This window comes from Phyllobates terribilis, unplaced genomic scaffold, assembly GCF_046119375.1.
Source record: "Phyllobates terribilis strain yellow unplaced genomic scaffold, ASM4611937v1 Scaffold_5__5_contigs__length_657084704, whole genome shotgun sequence".
Lineage (NCBI taxonomy): Eukaryota > Metazoa > Chordata > Amphibia > Anura > Dendrobatidae > Phyllobates > Phyllobates terribilis.
In genome coordinates, this window is record NW_027362765.1 from 399,343,218 (window position 1) to 399,361,508 (window position 18,291).

Sequence of the window (18,291 nt, forward strand, 5' to 3'; positions counted from 1 at the left end):
GACTAGGATCTGACTACACACACATTTGTTTGTAGTCTGTCACCATGGAAACACACAGGTCTGTTCAGGGGATGTAAATGAAAACACTTAGACCAGAATCAGAAAAACATGGCAGCCCTGAAACTGTGCCATGCCTGTCTGACATAGGAGAGAATGTAATGACGATCCTTCCACCGAAACCATGGCGTTTGTAATGTAATGGTGTCCGATACCTGTGACATTTCGAGTGGATCACGTTTTATGAATGCATTTCCAATGGGTTCCTTTTTCCTGTAAACATACATAGAGTTTTTGCTTTTGACACTTACCCCTCTCTGTGAGCTTCTCCCTTCTCTAACTCCTGAATAACACCCAAAAGCACTTTGATTGTTTCCTGACTAGAGCTGATCAGGTTCTCCATGGTGTGAAGCTGTGCTTTTAAGTCTATCACTTCCGTGTGAGGCACAATTTGTTGGCATTCATCACTCAAAGCAACTGCTGTCTGACAAGGCTGATTTTTTTCCACGGGTAAAACATTTATCTGCAGGGCCTGCTCGTTACATTCCGTCGTTTGACACTGTGACTGCGTCGTACACACTTTTGCATTCACATCTTGGCCTTGTAGGCCGTTTACGTGAGCAGTTCTTTTGTCTTCTTCATCTGTCAGCGAGTAAACTGTCCTTTGTGTTTCCGTCAAGTCTTCAGGGTCGGCTAGGTTGGGGTTGAGGGCAGGCGAGTGTATGGTGGCTTCCTCCTTCAGAAGCACTTTAACATGTGCTGGATGATGGGGTAGAGTGTTCCCTAATGGCCTTTTGTCGTGTTTTGTGGTTTCATGCACATGGCAGATGGCCTGTTTCGATGTGGAGATTGCTGGGTTTTGAGGAAAGGGGGAATCTTTAGTACAGCTGTGCAAATCAGTGCTTCCACACGCATCTGAACAATTGCTAGACGTAATGACATCCATATCCTCACTCGAATGTACCACCAGTTCCGCAACCACCTGGTCATTGACCCTGCTGCATCGATTAGACTCCCCTGAGCTTTTGTGTTCCTTTGTATCCTTTACATCTATTAGGAATCCATTATTTTGACCCTTCAATTCCACGCCAGAAGCATTTTTTAACAGGTTCCCTTTTTTCCGGTCAAGAGGAAAAGTCTGGTAGCGCTTTTTCAGGTCTGGCGAAGTCTGAACCCCTGTGCTCTTGGTTACGTTGGGTATAGACCGCCGAGCAGGCACTGTCATGTACTTTCGATAAGCTTTGTAAGAAAGAGACTTGGTGTCTTTCCTCTCACTTTGCGGCACCGTTGTAAGCTGTTTATCCCTCTGCTCATTCTGAGCCTCACAAATATCTTTAAATCTCACTTGAAGGGCTTTATTTCGTTTTTTTATCTGCCGGTTGGGGTCCAATGCATATTTCATGTCTAAGGCTAAAGAAACAGCTGGCTCGGCTTCACTTTCTGAGGATGTCAGCACACATTTGTCCCCCTCCTTGCTCACCATGGTTCCTGCAAGAAAACACAGAGGAACCAGTAAGACGGAGAACATTTTATAAATCTGGATAGTTTAGGATGCACCAAAATCAGACAGACATAAGTTCCCTGTTGTCACAATTGGCTGGATGTCCCAGTAGTGTCCCTTTTAAAGGGAATGTGTGGATTTGTGTTTATTTTCTTTTGTTACATAGATAGATAAACATAGAGTTGTGCTCAAGGGTTTACATACCCCGGCTGAATTTTTCCTTTCTTTCCCTTGTTTCAGAGAATATGAATGATGACAAAAAAAACTTTTTCTCCACTCATGGTTATTGGTTGGGTGAAGCCATTTATTGTCAAACTACCGTGTTTTATCTTTTTAAATCTTAATGACAACCAAAAAAATCCAAGTGACCCTGATCAAAAGTTCACATACCCTGGTGATTTTGCTTGTAATCCGTGTGTGTGCATAAAAGCTGAGTGAGTTTCTGGGATCCAGACTAACTCTTGCATCTTTCATCCAGCCACTGACGGTTCTGGATTGTGAGTCATGGGGAAAGCAAAAGAATTATCAACGGATCTACGGGAAAAGGTAGTTGAACTGTATGAACTGTATAACACAGGAAAGGGATACAAAAAAATATCCAAGGAATTGATAATGCCAGTCAGGAGCGTTCAAACCGTGATTAACAAATGTAAAATCAGGGGCTCTGTAAAAACCAAACCACGGTCAGGTAGACCAACAAAAATTTCGGCCACAACTGCCAGGAAAATTGTTTGGGATGCAAAGAAAAACTCACAAATAACATCAGCTGAAATTCAGGACTCTCTGAAAACTACCGATGTAGCTGTTTCAAGATGCACAATAAGGAGGCACTTGAAGAAAAATGGGCTGCATGGTCGAGTTGCCAGAAGAAAGCCATTACTGCGCAAATGCCACAAAGTATCTCGCCTACAATACACCAAACAGCACAGAGACAAGCCTCAAAACTTCTGGAACAAGGTAATTTGGAGTGATGAGACCAAAATTTAACTTTTTGGCCACAACCATAAATGTTACATTTGGAGAGAGGTCAACAAGGCTTATGATGAAAGGAACACCATTCCTACTGTAAAGCATGGAGGTGGAATGCTGATGTTTTGGGGATGTGTGAGCTACAAAGGCACAGGATATTTGGTAAAAGTTGAAGGAAAGATGAATGCAGCACGTTATCAGCAAATACTGGAGGCAAATTTGCCCTCCTCAGCCCGGAAGCTGGACATGGGACGTACTTGGACGTTCCAACATGACAACGATCCCAAATACAAGCTCAAGTCAACCTGTCATTGGCTACATCAGAAGAAAGTGAAAGTTCTGGAGTGGCCATCTGTCTCCTGACATTAATATCATTGAGCCACTCTGGGGAGATCTCAAGCGTGCAGTTCATGCTAGACAGCCCAGGAATTTACAGGAACTGGAGGCTTTTTGCCAAGAAGAATGGGCAGCTTTACCATCTGAGAAAATAAAAAACCTCATCCACAACTGCCACAAAAGACTTCAAGCTGTCATTGATGTTAGAGGGGGCAATACACGGTATTAAGAACTGGGGTATGTGAACTTTTGATCAGGGTCATTTGGATGTTTTTGGTTGTCACTAAGATTTAAAAAGAGAAAACACAGTAGTATGACAATAAATGGCTTCATCCAACCAATAACCATGAGTGGAGAAATTTTTTTTTGTAATCATTCATATTCTCTGAAACAAGGCCAAAAAAGGAAAAATTCTGCCGGGGTATGTAAACTTTTGCGCACAGTGTGAGATTAAATTCTTTTTTTTTTTTTGTTTAATAAAGTCTCTTAGTTTCTGATGGGAAAACTGTCATCATTGTATAATATAGTATGTATGTTTTATAATATTTTTTTCCCATCAGAAACTTTATTAAAAAAGAAAATTGTAGTCTCACACTGGCCACTGTGGCTTTTTTAGACTCCTATTTCCTATACTTTCAAGAAGCGTTTTCAGCAGTTTCCTTATAAGAGGCAGGATTACAATGATAGGTATCACCTCTATACTCGGCTGATAACACACCAATCACAATAGGCGATGTCCCAGCTCCCATGCTCCAGGTCCATTCTCCCTGACCTTTGCTCTACGCTTAAGGGGCATTTACACTGCAAGGTGATAATGAATGAGTGTTGTTAAAAATGCTCGTATCACAATTATCTTGCCGTGTAGAGAGACTGCCGATCACTCGATGAACGAGCAAACCTTTTGTAGATCCTCCTTCTTGGCTGTGCATCATCCTGTGTAAACAGGACTCGCGCTGACGAGAATTATTGTAGCCTATACGCACTGAGTGATCTACCGTTGAAACCAGAAGTTTACATACACTATATAAAAAGACACATCTGCATGTTTTTCTCAATATCTGACACGAAAGCAGAATAAACCTTTCCCGTTTTAGGTCAATTAGGATTACCAGAATTTGTAATATTTGCCAAATGCCAGAATAATATGAGAGAGAGAGAATGTTTTAAGTCATTTTTATTACTTACTGCAAAGTCAAAAGTTTACATATATTTCATTAGTATTTGGTACCATTGCCCTTAAACTGAATGACTTGGGTCAAACTTTTGGGATATCCTTCCACAAGCTTCTCACAATAGTTGATCGGAACTTGGCCCCATTCCTCCTGACAAAACTGGTGTAACTGATCCAGGTTTGTAGGTCTTCTTGCTCGCACCTGCCTTTTCAGCTTTGCCCATAAATTTTCAATAGGCTTGAGATGAGGGCTTTGTGATGGCCACTCCAAAACATTGACTCTATCCTTAAGCCACATTGTTTCCATTTTGGCAGTATGCTTTGGGTCATTGTCCATTTGGAAGACCCATTTCCACCCAAGCTTTTATTTCCTGGCTGATGTCATGAGATGTTGCTTCAGTATTGCCACATAATCTTCTTTTCTCATGATGCCATCTATTTTGTGAAGTGCACCAGTCCTTCCTGCAGCAAAACAACCCCACAACATGATGCTGTCACCCCCGTGTTTCACAGTTGGCATGGTGTTCTTAGGCTTCCAAGCTTCTCCTTTTTTCCTCCAAATGGAACGGTGGTCATTATGCCTTAAAAGTTCAGTTTGTTTCATCAGACCACAGGACATGTCTCCAAAACTTAAGATATTTGTTCCTGTGTGCATTTGCAAACATTAATCTGGCTTTTTTATGTTTCTTTTGGAGTAATGGCTTCTTTCTGGCAGAGTGTTCTTTCAGCCCATGTTGATACAGTATTCGTTTCACTGTGGCTATTGACACAATCTTACCAACTTCCGCCATCATCTTCACAAGGTCTTTTGCTTTTATCCTTGGGTTGACATGCACATGTCAGACCAAAGCATGTTTATCTCTGGGACACAGAACCCATCTCCTTCCTGAGCAGTATGATGGCTGGATATTCCCATCTTGTTTGTACTTGCGTATAATTGTTTGTACAGATGAACGAGGCACCTTCAGGTATCCTGAAATTATACCCAAGCATGAGCCAGACTTGTGCAAGTCCACAATTCTCTTCCTGATATCTTGGCTGATTTCTTTAGACTTTCCCAGGATGCTACACACAGAAGCAGTGTGTTTCAGGTGTGCATTAAAATGCACAGGTGTGTCTCTAATTAACTCAGATGTTGCCAAAAATCAGAGGCTTCCAAACACATGGCATCATCATATGGGCAGTCCACAATGGTTTAAAGGCTTAGTAATCTTAGTGTATGTAAACTTTTGACTTTGCAGTAAGTAGTAAAAACGCCTTAAAACATTCTCTCTCTCTTTTTATTCTGCCATTTGGCAAATATTAAAAATTCTGGTAATCCTAATTGATCTAAAACGGGAAAGGTTTATTCTGATTTCATGTCAGATATTGAGAAAAACATGCATGTGTGTCTTTTTATATAGTGTATGGAAACTTCTGGTTTCAACTATATTATAGAACACTCAGCGCGCATCATTTACTTTGGTCTACCTGTGTAAACAGGCATCTAAACGACCACCGATTGGTAAAAGTTTACCAATCAGTGATCGGTCCTTGTAAAGGGATCTTTTAGATGCTTCAATACAAAAGAGAGGGTCAGAGTCTGACCTTTTGTGGTTCAGGTACATGTGGATTTTCTGAAACAGAAAGTCTAGAGTGAAAAGGGTAACGTTTCTCCTTGTGGAGAGTGACATACCGGCTTTTTATCCTAAGTCATATTGCACGACTCGTTAAAGGGTTGATTGTGACTTGTAGGATTGCTGCTTCCAATAGGTGGCGCTATAGAGTTCTAGTCCTCTTTTTCTCTAAAGAGGCAATTTGTCACCGGTGTGAAAATTGGAAGATTTAAATTTTTTACTTTTGATACAAATTTTGATATGAAACAAATAAACATTGGCAACTTTTTTTTTACTAAAATATATTTTATACAACTTTTAGATTTAAACAATAGATCATTTTCTGATAACACATTCCCCCTGGGTTTTATGGGGACTTTTCACATCAATAAATATTTTTGTATACAGCTCACCGAATTACAAAATAAATATATATGTTACTATTCGGTGATGCTAGTTACAGGGACAGCTCACACACAGAGTGTTAACAAAGAAAAGAAAATAAGATGCGATTAAGGCCCTATTCATACTCCTAGGTTTCTTGAATGAGTATCATCCATTTTTTTTGTGTGGATAGAACACAAACTTATTCCAGTCTGAGGTTCTATGTAACTAAAATGTCGCCACGCCACATGGGCTATTAAGTCCTTTTTTCTTTTTGATTGTTTCTGTCATTTTTGGCATACAAAAACATGTGAATTTGACTTTGTACTCCATGCAGATTGAGCTAAATATTGCTTTAACGAGAACTCTCCAGCCCTCCTGACGTTTCTGCCCTTGAGTCACCCCTCCCCCCCATGTCTGTTCCTTGCTGGTTTATGGCGATTTTTACCATCCACATAGGGGTTGTAGCCCAATATAGCTACTTATACAGCTAAACATCACCTGCCCCCGATACTAATGTATAAGCCAGGCTGATTTTATTTTAAAGGGCCATTTATATTGGACGTAGCGTTCCTTTAAATCCAAAGCGTTGCGCTTGATGAATAATAAAACATGAGTATGCGGGTTTACGTTCTAGCACATTTCACACTGTTTTTCTGTAAGCCCTTGTCAGAATATGTTAGGTCATTGAAGCCAATGCATAGAACATCCCTTACGAATGAAACCTACATACAGTATTTTCACACTCTTCCTTCAAGACTTTGACCTAGATTCATCCGTTTCTGTTTTCTCTGACCAACTCTTTACTCAAAACCAGAAATGCATGCTTAAAAGGAGGATATGGCGGATGTAAATATAGCTTATTCATTAAATGTAGGAATTATGGCAAATGTAATGGATGCAATGTACTGTATGGAGAGCTCAGCCGATGTGGATCATCACGGAGATCATGGGAACCCTTTCTTATAAGAGGTCCAGAGGTGGATCTGCACATGTTACATGCACAGAATAAATGTGTAGGGGATGGCAATACCCCTGTAATGGTCAGGAAAGTGTTATCCTAGTAATGTTCAGGAAAACATGGTCAATTTTGGGCGCTTTATGAAAGACCAATAATTTTTCTGTATTTAGTTATACTATCCTGCTGTATCTAGGTCCCCAGCAGTAGAATAAAACTTATTAAATCCTCTGCCTTCCATGGACGTGAGGAGCACTGAATATTCATTCTCCTTAGTAGCGGCCCACAGTGTAGCCTCAGCGCGGCTCCTGCTGCTGCCTGGCGATCGCGTGTGTCTGCTGTTAAAGGTCATGAATATTCACCCCTATCCACGCCAATGGGAGTGGAGAGGGGTGAATATTCATGCCCTTTAATAGCGGACACACGCGATCGCCCAGCAGGAGCCACACCTCGGATATGCTGTGAGCCGGCTATTGAGGAGCATGAAGTCACTGCTGCCCGCACGCACAGTCCCTGCTTGGGGAGCAGTGACTTTTCCAGCAGCTGATCTCACCTTGTGAGCTGCGCATGGCAGTGACGCCATGCACGGCTCACATGATGAGAACAGTGCAGACAGACAGGACGCAACGCTGGAGGAGAGAGAAGGAAGGTGAGTAGGAGTGTTTATTTTTTATGTGCAGTGTGATGGGGATTATGGGGGCGATGCATACCAGGATAAGGATGAGGGGGCCCTGCATACCAGGATAGGGATGAGGGGGCCCTGCATACCAGGATAAGGATGAGGGGGCCCTACATACCAGGATAAGGATGAGAGGGCCATGCATACCAGGATAAGGATGAGGGGTGCCATGCCTACCCGGATAAGGATGAGGGGTGCCATGCCTACCCGGATAAGGATGAGGGGTGCCATGCCTACCAGGATAAGGATGAGGGGTGCCATGCCTACCAGGATAAGGATGAGGGGTGCCATGCCTACCAGGATAAGGATGAGGGGTGCCATGCCTACCAGGATAAGGATGAGGGGTGCCATGCCTACCAGGATAAGGATGAGGGGTGCCATGCCTACCAGGATAAGGATGAGGGGTGCCATGCATACCAGGATAAGGATGAGGGGTGCCATGCATACCAGGATAAGGATGAGGGGTGCCATGCCTACCAGGATGTGGATGAGGAGTGCCATGCATACCAGGATAAGGGTGAAGGGGCCAACCCAGGCCTAGGTTCGTCTTATGTTCCGGTGCGTCTTATGTCTGAAAAATACGGTAATATGCAGATGAGATGATGGATTATTTTACATTTTTGTGCACTTTCCCTAAATCTAGGGGCTAGAAAATAGTTGTCAGAAGTTAGGTCAAAAGAGGTGGTAGCTTTTTTTTGTATGCTTCCCGGAAAAATTGCCACTCTTTCCGACACTGTACTTAATTTGAATGTATATGAGCTGTTGTACTAGCACCATCCATGTATAGCTAGGTTCAGATGGCCATATCTGACGATCGATCCATGTATGGGCTTCATTGCCTGTACCAACTGTGGGTTATTATGCCTATGAGGCTTTAAGTTCTGGTCCGGATACTTGCAGTCAGTCTGGGCATTGTGGTCCACATGCGGACTGTGTAATATGGCCCTCTGAAACCTGCCTATAAAGCTGCATTTACACTGTAAGATAATCGTGAACGTGTTGCTAAAAATGCTCCTATGACGATACAGTTTATAATCTTAATCAGCCAGACGATTATATTTGTTAAGCCTAGAGAAATACACTATTATCTTTGTGTTGACTTGTAAATATGTGTTTTTCTGTGGCTGGTGAAAAAGGACATACGATTATTTGTGTAACCCTAATTGTTGTCTTCTATTGGTCTGTGGAACAATGAATGTTTGTTAAATATGTTGATTGACCATTGTGTGGACCCTGTGGCTTGTTGAGTCCCAAACAGAAGGACAAACTACGTAAATTGATTTAAATGCACAAACAATGAAACCTGAGCCCTGTGAGTAATTCCCTCCCTAACCCCTTACATGTGAATGTGTAATTGAAAATACTACTGTAACTATTTTAAGGGACATGTGCTTCTGTAGCAGGCAAAGAGACTTTACAAGGAGAATCAAAGATCAGACTCTCTGAGACCATCAGCTTGGATGCATGGCTTTAACCAAAGAGAGACAGATTTGGATTCTATATGATTCCGGCCTAAGGGTGTATGGCCCTAACTAGAAAGATACGGATCTGCTCCATTGACCATCAGAGAGCCCATGGATACGTTTGGGGAGACCAGGTTGGAACGATGAAGACACCTGGCCCCTTGGATATGTTGTTTGGGGTTGCCAGGTGGGACCCTCTGGTCGCCTGGAACCCATGGAGACATTCGGAGAAGCCAGATTGGGAACAGCCGGTCATCTGGCCCAATGGAAAAACTCGGAGAGGCCAGGGTGGGACCTAACCAGGAAGAGGTGGAAAAGATTGCCAATTCTAGATGTTCCCTGCTTATAGACTCCTACCCAAAAATACTGAATACTATCAGAAATTCAAAAGGTACTTCAACAAAGTATTAATTTTAAAGGTGTGCAGATTTATGCAACCACATTATTTTAGATGTATATATTTTTTTTCCACCCAAAAAGGTGTTCGTTTTAATTCTTAATGGATTTGTATAGATTAATTATTGGTGACATTAAAGGTGGAAAAAGTTCTAAAATGATTCTTATTATTATTACATGACAAAAAACTCACATTTTAACTGGGGTGTGTAGACTTTTTTTTTTATCCACTGTACCTCTTTTTCTTCACGAAATTAGATCCTATACTGACCGTTTTTTTTACTCTGGATTTATAACACTACTATACATATACAACCCCTTGATTACAAGCAGAGGAAGGAGGGTGAGGAGAACAGAGCGGTGGGTCATTCTAAACACCTTTCTGCTTCCACAACGCCTGGCAAAAATTACGGAATCACCGGGCTTGGAGGATGTTCATTCAGTTGTTTAATGTTGTTGAAAAAAAGCTGATCACAGACATGGCACAAAACTAAAGTCATTTCAAATGGCAACTTTATGGCTTTAAGAAACACTAAAAGAAATCAAGATAAAAAATGTGGTACTCAGTAAGGGTAATTTTTTTCAGACCAAGCAGAGGGAAAAAATTATGGAATCATGAAAAACAAACACACAAAAGAACACTCCAATACATCACTAGTATTTTGTTGCACCACCTCTGGCTTTAATAACAGCTTGCAGTCTCTGAGGCATGGACTTAATGAGTGACAAACAGTACTCTTCATCAATGTGGCTCCAACTTTCTCTGATTGCTGTTGCCAGATCAGCTTTGCAGGTTGGAGCCTTGTCATGGACCATTCTCTTCAACTTTCACCAAAGATTTTCAATTGGATTGAGATCCGGACTATTTGCAGGCCATGACATTGACCTTATCTGTCTTCTTTCAAGGAATGTTTTCACAGTTTTTGCTCTATGGCAGGATGCATTATCATCTTGAAAAATGATGTCATCATCCCCAAACATCCTTTCAATTGATGGGATAAGAAAACTGTCCAAAATATCAATGTAAACTTGGGCATTTATTGAAGATGTAATGACCGCCTTCTCCCCAGTGCCTTTACCTGACATGCAGCCGCATATCATCAATGACTGGAAATTTGCATGTTCTCTTCATGCAGTAGTTTTTATAAATCTCATTGGAACGGCACCAAACAAAAGTTCCAGCATCATCACCTTGCCCAATGCAGATTCGCGATACATCACTGAATATGATCTTCATCCAGTCATCCACAGTCCACGAATGCTTTTCCTTAGCCCATTGTAACCTTGTTTTTTCTGTTTAGGTGTTAATGATGGCTTATGTTTAGCTTTTCTGTATGTAAATCCCATTTCCTTTAGGCGGTTTCTTACAGTTCGGTCACAGACATTGACTCAGTTTCCTCCCATTCATTGTGCATTTCCTGTTTTGGAGACATATTGCTTTAAGTTTCCGGTCTTGATTCTTTGATGTCTTCCTTGGTCTACCAGTATGTTTGCCTTTGTTGTTTGTATTTGGTCCAGATTTTAGACACAGCTGACTGTGAACAACCAACATCTTTTACAACATTGCCTGATGATTTACCTTCTTTTAAGAGTTTGATAATCCTCTCCTTTGTTTCAATTGACATCTCTTGTGTTGAAGCCATGATTCATGTCAGTCAACTTGGTGCAACAGCTCTCCAAGGTGTGATCACTCTTTTTTAGATGCTAACTAACGAGCAGATCTAATTTGATGCAGGTATTAGTTTTGGAAATGAAAATTTACAGAGTGATTCCATAATTTTTTCCTCAGAATTGAGGGATTCCATAATTTTTTCCCTCTGCTTGGTCTGAAAAAAATTACCCTTACTGAGTACCACATTTTTAATCTTTATTTCTTGTAGTGTTTCTTAAAGCCCTAAAGTTGCCATTTGAAATGACTTTAGTTTTGTGCCATGTCTGTGATCTGCTTTTTTTCAACAACATTAAACAACTGAATGAACATCCTCCGAGCCCGGTGATTCCATAATTTTTGCCAGGGGTTGTAGAAGAAGAACATAGGAATGATAGGAAAAAAAAAAACAAGAAATCAAATCTTCAATGTAATGATATTGGGGCAGAGAAATGTCGGGGATTTGGCCCTGTGACATGCAGATGTCTAATAGAGCAGAATAAGCTAATGACAGATTTTTTTTTTTTTTTGGAGGAAAAAAGCACAATGCAAAATTTATTCCATCTTTTACCTGCATGTAAATCTAGACCCGGTGGTCCGTGCACATCTGTAGTGACAAGCACATTCCCCAGAGACTGTTTAGTATTGACCAAGCAGGAATTTATATTCCACAGTCAAGCAAGGCCAGCCCTTCTACAGCTCAGACCGCAGCGATGGAGCCCGAAGAACCTTCTAATAATGCAAGGAAACGCACATGAAACAAGACGAGCCAACTACTAGATGTTTAATGTTTTTAGTGTTCTGCTAATGGGACATTTTCCCCGAAATTTCATCTTCAGGCAAGGCCACCTTGCCTTCATCTTACAAAGGATGGAGAGACATCGAGATTAATCCTAAGTGCAGAAGGGACCCTAAAGTAGCAAAAGTCCATTCAGTGAAAGATGCCAGAGAGTATTACTTTAACCTTTTTGCTTTAGGCAATGTATGCACCTCCATTATCATTGGATTCTGATTGGTAATATCATGTATTCACTGTATGGTGGTATTTAGGCATTGTAACGTGGAATTATTTCATACACTGTATGGTGGTATTTAGGCATTGTAACGTGGAATTATTTCATACACTGTATGGTGGTATCATTTCATGTGCCATGTATGGTGGTATTATTTCATGCTCTGTGTATACTGATACAATTTCGTGCACAGTGTGTGGCTGTATTGTCATGCGCAGTGTATGGCGGTATCGTGTCATACATCGTGTTGGTAGTACTATGACTATAATGTAGCATGTCTGTTTTTGGCCTGAAATTAGTCAGCAAATCTTTGAAAATAAGGGATCGCAGCCCACCAATCCTTGTAGTCCGATTTCTAATGTTCCTCAATGGCATGATGTGGTTACTGATGGGTAGTGGAGAAGAATCCCGGCTCCTGTGGTCACTCTTTATCCTATACTGATAAAACCTCAAATAACATCAGCAGCTCCTCTGATAACGCTGCATTTTAGGTATAACATTCCTATAAATTATGGAAGTTTTTTACAGCGGCGATGTCCCACATTTGCATTAAAAAAAAAAGAAAAGATTCCCTTTTAGTATCGCTACAACTATATTCTTCTAATCAGCTAGTCAGTAAAATATACTACCTGCATCTTAGATACTTCTTGACTGCCTGTAAAAAATCCCATCTCATTCTTTACCTAAAATCGAAAAACAAGTCTTTAATCTTTGTTTCCAGGACCCCTTTTAATAAGGTCAGTAGTGCAGTTCCCACAGGGGCTTTATCTGGGCTTTCCCAGACTCCTACATGGCAGATCCTTCTAGTTACATGTTGCAGTAAGGACATGCCGCACTATTACTACATAACTAGGAAGGTTTTTCATTCTGGAGCAAGAATGTCAGATTGGTGATAATGTTCCTCCAATTATCCCAGAATCTGAAGCCGGGTTTACAGCTTTATGCATCGTATTCAGACTAGTCACACCGGTATCCATATTTAGTTCGCTGTTCAATTACGTTTCCTGCAGGTAAAAAATATTACTCCTCTTTTATTATAATAAAACTGATTCGTCCCTAAAATGTTTTAAAGAGAGTTTTTGAATGTCTATTGACATTTGACTGCAGACACTCTTAAGTAGTCTAATGTGAATCCGTTAGCAGTTTTTTTTCTATGTGATCTGACAACAGAATGATGTAGGGACAGAGACCCTGATTCTAGTGATATATCACTTAGTTTATTGGGTTCAGCCGTTGTGATACAATCAGCGTTTTCTCTGCTGCAGACCTCAGAATGCTGAGCCCTGTATAATCCCGCCCAAACCATTGATTAGCAGCTCTGTCACTATATCGTGTACATAGAAAGCAGCCAATCAGTGGTGTGGGCAGGGTTATACACTGCTCACCATTTTGAGCTCTGCTAGATCTGCAGCAGAGAAAACTGTGATTGTATCACAACTGCTGCACGTAATAATCAGTTTTCTCTGCTGCAGTTTTCTAGCACAGCTTGAATGCTGAGCCCTGTATAACCCCGCTGTCACCACTGATTGGCTTACTTATGTGTACACTGTATAGTGACAGAGCTGCTAATCAGTGCTGGGGGCAGGGTTGGACCAGGAGGCACGAGACACCTAGTCCTGTAGTGATAATCTCCTGCTGATAAAACATATTATTGAAATGGCAAAACACAGCCTAGTAAGTGACACATTGCTGGGATGTAGGGGCAGAGACCCTGATTATGTTGCTCTCAGATTACATAGCCGAAACCTGCTGACAGATTCCCTTAAATCCGGCATACAATCATTTAGAAAGCCTGATAATACAACTGTTCCCAACACATGTTCCCAACATGTGGAATTACACAAGGCCAGAAGGAGGAGAAAGCCATCTTGTGTTGTTGTTTTTTTTTGTAAAGTGCTGACTTATTGCTAGGATTTGCCATTACTTTTATTGACGAGGGTTTGACCTCGAAGAATCACTGATTTAGCGCGGTGTCCACCTCCAAAGTCCCTTTCTGAGTTTTCCCGCAGTCAGCTGTGGTCCCTACTGGCACCATTCAGTTCAACGGTAGTTCCCCTGCACAGAAGATGGACAAAGGCGCTTCTGTGCAGGCGAAAAACTAAACTAGTGCTGCAGCCTCTTAATTCTCAGGACTGGTAGCATTCACACTGTTAATAAATTGTATTTGATGAATTTTTTTTTTCCCCTCCAGCATTGTCCAAATACCCAAATGGTCAGTCTGCCTCTAGGTCTTATTGTATTTCTGTACAACACATTGTGATCATTAGCTCCTTAGTAAACCCTCCGGATATCACCGATGACATTGATCTTAAAGGGGTTTTACTATCCAAGATCCTATCCCAATATGTAGGAGGTGTAATAGTAATATTAGCAAATACCTCCAATTAAAAATATAGTATAGTTATTCTGATTCGCTATGTCACTTACCCCATGTGCAGGCATTGCAGTAGCTTAGGTATCCATGGTCACAACCACTAACAACTAAATAACTGTCACTATATGAGTGGTGGTAATTATGGATACCTAAGCTACTGCAATGCCCTGCACATGGGGTAAGTGACATAGCAAATCCCTCCAATTAGAAATGTAGTATCGAACTTCTGATTCGCTATGTCGCTTACCCCATGTGCAGGGCATTGCAGTAGCTTAGGTATCCATAATTATGACCACTCATAAAGTGACAGTTAGTTGTTAGTGGTTACCTAAACTACTGTAATGCCCTGCACATGGGGTAAGCGACATAGCGAATCAGAAGGACTATACTATATTTCTAATTGGAGGTATTTGCTAATATTATCATTATTACACCTACTAGATATTGGGATAGGATATTTGAGATGGAAATACCTCTTTAAAGAAACCCCATTGAATCTATACATTTTGAAAATACTTTTCTCTGTGGCATTAAATGAGTTCACCCTCCGGGCAATGTCCCTGCTTTGTTACACCGTTCTCTGCTTTTTTACACCGTTCCTGGTTCTCTTTTAATGTCCCGATCTCTATAGTACAAAATCTGAAATGGTATCTGTGCCATGATGGAGTATCGAGCCCCCCATTGCTTCATACGGTGTTTTATCAGCTCGGGGAACTGTTTGGCTTGGTGTTTGGAGGGCTTCAAGAGGCGTAAGCTGCTCTGAATGACAGGAGAGAAGAAAATCTCTTATCAAACAGCCAGATTAATGGAAGGCTGTATACAGTTTACAGGTGACACTAAAAGCAAGATAATCGTTAAATCATGTGAGAAGGCCTCTGATAAGCCGCGTGCGCTTTTTATCACTTTTCTGCAGGACGGACGCCGCTCTACTAAATCTTTTGAGCTATATATTTTTCTTTTCTTTTTGACTTCCTCAGTGCTATTATAAACCCATTCCGTATTTTATTTCTTGATTATCATGGATACTTTTACGCTCCGAATCATTAGATTTCCCCAACTGCAACTTCCAGGAAGCCCACGGTGTGCATCAGCCTGGGAGAAAGCGAGACGCACACAAGTCTGTGACTGCCGGGGTGGGGAAGAGTCTTATATTTTGGCAAATTAGAGATTCCAGATTTTAAATAACAAATCTCCTTAACGGCATTGGTGTAGATAATCGCCTGGATGGAAACGTGCAATGAGCGACTCTCCTGTGATACTTTTATATTGATGACCTATTATAAGGATTTGTCATCATCATCAGATCGGTGGGGTTCCCACACCAGACACCTCCACCGATCAGTTGTTCTGAGTGCCGGTGACAGCACAGCTTCGTCATCTGAGTTGCAGATCCACTCCTATTCATTCGCACGGGGGCAAATCTACCCGGCCGTGGCCACTACAGAGCTGACTGATCTGTGCTGTTCAGCTCCACATCTGTTAACATCTGGAGGCCACCTGCACTAAGAACATTAGGGGTATCTGCTGTCGGACCTCCACTGATCTGGTATTGATGACCCTTCAAAAGATCAGTATAAAAATAGCGGAGCAACCCTTTAATTCAAACCTTTCCTTTCGCCCCACCCCCAAAAAAACTACTAAAAGCATAGTGTTGATGCAGTCACTCCCCCAAAACAAGTTAAAGATAGTTTTGGTGAACATACCACTCTAATATGTCCAGGAGCTGTCCTGATTCTCCAGCTCTCTAACTTGCCATCTACCTTTTTTTGAGTGGACAGTTTCTCTTCTTGGTAAGATCTATGGGCCGGACATAGATCTCCCTGAGAATCTGCCTCCCAGAGCTTATTTTAAATGAACGGGGTGATACTAGTGTGAGACATGTATACCAGGAGAGCAGACTGTCAGTCATTACAGGTCTCGCACTGGTAATGCCCCTGTCATACAAAATAAGCTCTGGAGACAGATTGTCAGAGAGATCTATGTCTGGCCCACAGATCTTAACAGCTCATTTACATACTAAGAAAAACGCATATTTCTCTGGAATAAGACATTGGACCAAGGTATCATTTTATTCATCTTTCTATGACCTATGTAGCCATACTGACGGCTTAGGAGGGTTGATCCTACTGACAAGTTTAAGTTTAGTAGATCATCCCCTGCAATCAGATGTAATTTGTGGCGAAACTTGGCAATATTTTCCTGCAGCGCCACTACTGGGGAAATAAAGAATTACACATTGTCACATTCAAATAAGTCGATTGTGTAATGCAAGAAAGGTCTTCCGGAGCGTCACACTTTCTACTCTGGCCATAAAGTTATATGGGACCCATTATTGACTCAAAATTCTCTAATGGGACATAAGAATGTAGATTTTTGAGGCCACAAATGGACATTCGCTTAAATTTCAAAGTTTTAGTTGTTAGATCTGTTTAAAGGAATACTTCAGGTCATGCTGGTACACCATGTTATGCCAAGTGCAGGGCCTGAGGAGCATGACTTCTCTCTTTGGTGGTCTTCAAGTCACTGAGTGATTCTCTGACCCTTTAAGCCTTGACCAGCATACAAGTTTTTTCTAGGGGTTGTCTGGCTGTTCAATATATTTTTCCCCAAAAATGGAGTGAAATAAAATTAGAAAGTAATACTCCCCTCCACCAGTACACCAGATCTCATCGCATACCAGGTCCCTCCCGACACACAGAATAATACTCCACCATAGATGAGTGTTTGCTGCTATGGCAAATGATTGGCTACGTGAGCATTTTACGGTATTTCCTGTGTGTCCAGACAGGACCAGGAGGTAGAGACTATTAAGGACCCAGTATGTGTCCAAACAGAAGCTGCAGGAATTTGGTGGAAGTGAGTATTGCTTTATTTTTATTTTTTATTCCATTTGGACCCTTTTTTAAATAAAAATAAATAAAAAAAAAATAAAAAATAAAAATTATATTCTGGACGACCAGATTAAAAAGAACCTAAAGTTCATGTTGCGTGAACCATGGGAAGATGGAAACAGAGACAAACCTCCTTGATACTTAGGCTGAATTCGAACCTCTGTATATCAAGGTCTCAACAACCTCATATCAGGCTGTCGAGTTCAGGTCAGGAGACCCATTTATTTATTTTACTCACACATATAGCACCATCTCCAGCGCTTTACAGACATCATCACTGTCCCAATTGGGGCTCACAATCTACATTCCCTATCTGTATGTCTTTGGCGTGTGGGAGGAAACCGGAGAACCCGGAGGAAACCCTCACAATCATGATAAGAACATAAAAACTCCTTGCAGATGTTGTCTTTGGTGGAAACTGAACCTAAGATCCTAACGCTTTAAGGCAACTGTGTTAACCACTGAGCCATGTATGGCCAGTCAAGCATCATGATCTGTTTTCATGGCCAAATTCAAACGTCTGTACGTCATGGTCTAACGGCTATGGGAACCGATAGATAAGTCATGTGGGCGGCTTCCTCTGGCTTCTCCCTACCCGGCTCAGTTTGATTGACAAGACTTTCCCCATTTGTGTATAGGACATTAACGGCCAATCAAGCGAGGCAGGAAGACACAGCTTTTTGTTACAAAGGAGCCTGTCCATGTTTTATGCTAGCCATAGTTGGGGAAAAGTCATGTGGGCGGCTCCCTCTGACTTCTCCCTACCACATTCTTCTTGATTGGCAGATTTCTCCCTACAAATAGTGAGAGAACCGTCAATCAGGCTGAGTGGGGAGACCCAGCTGTTTGTAACGCGGGAGCCTGTCCCTATTTCATGCTAGGTTTCCTTTAAAGAATTCCTTTTAGGTAATGAGTA

The 18,291-nt window shown here is 41.5% G+C and overlaps 2 protein-coding genes across 4 annotated transcripts in view; one reads left to right on the plus strand and one right to left on the minus strand.

The window, feature by feature from the left end:
- DOCK1 (dedicator of cytokinesis 1) overlaps window positions 1-18,291 on the plus strand; it is a 412,678-nt gene that overhangs the window by 201,103 nt on the left and 193,284 nt on the right. The gene's annotated exons all lie outside the window — the stretch shown is intronic.
- The window catches only part of INSYN2A (inhibitory synaptic factor 2A), a 62,994-nt gene that overhangs the window by 37,654 nt on the left and 7,049 nt on the right, over window positions 1-18,291 (minus strand). For 2 of the 3 annotated variants that reach the window (XM_073685058.1, XM_073685057.1), the window contains exon 2: window positions 309-1,485. In XM_073685058.1, the coding sequence (XP_073541159.1) occupies window positions 309-1,480 (1,172 nt within the window). In that variant the 5' untranslated portion in view covers window positions 1,481-1,485. Of the gene's footprint in view, window positions 1-308; window positions 1,486-8,097; window positions 8,139-18,291 lie in introns of those variants that run through there. The other variant, XM_073685059.1, reaches the window with a different exon arrangement.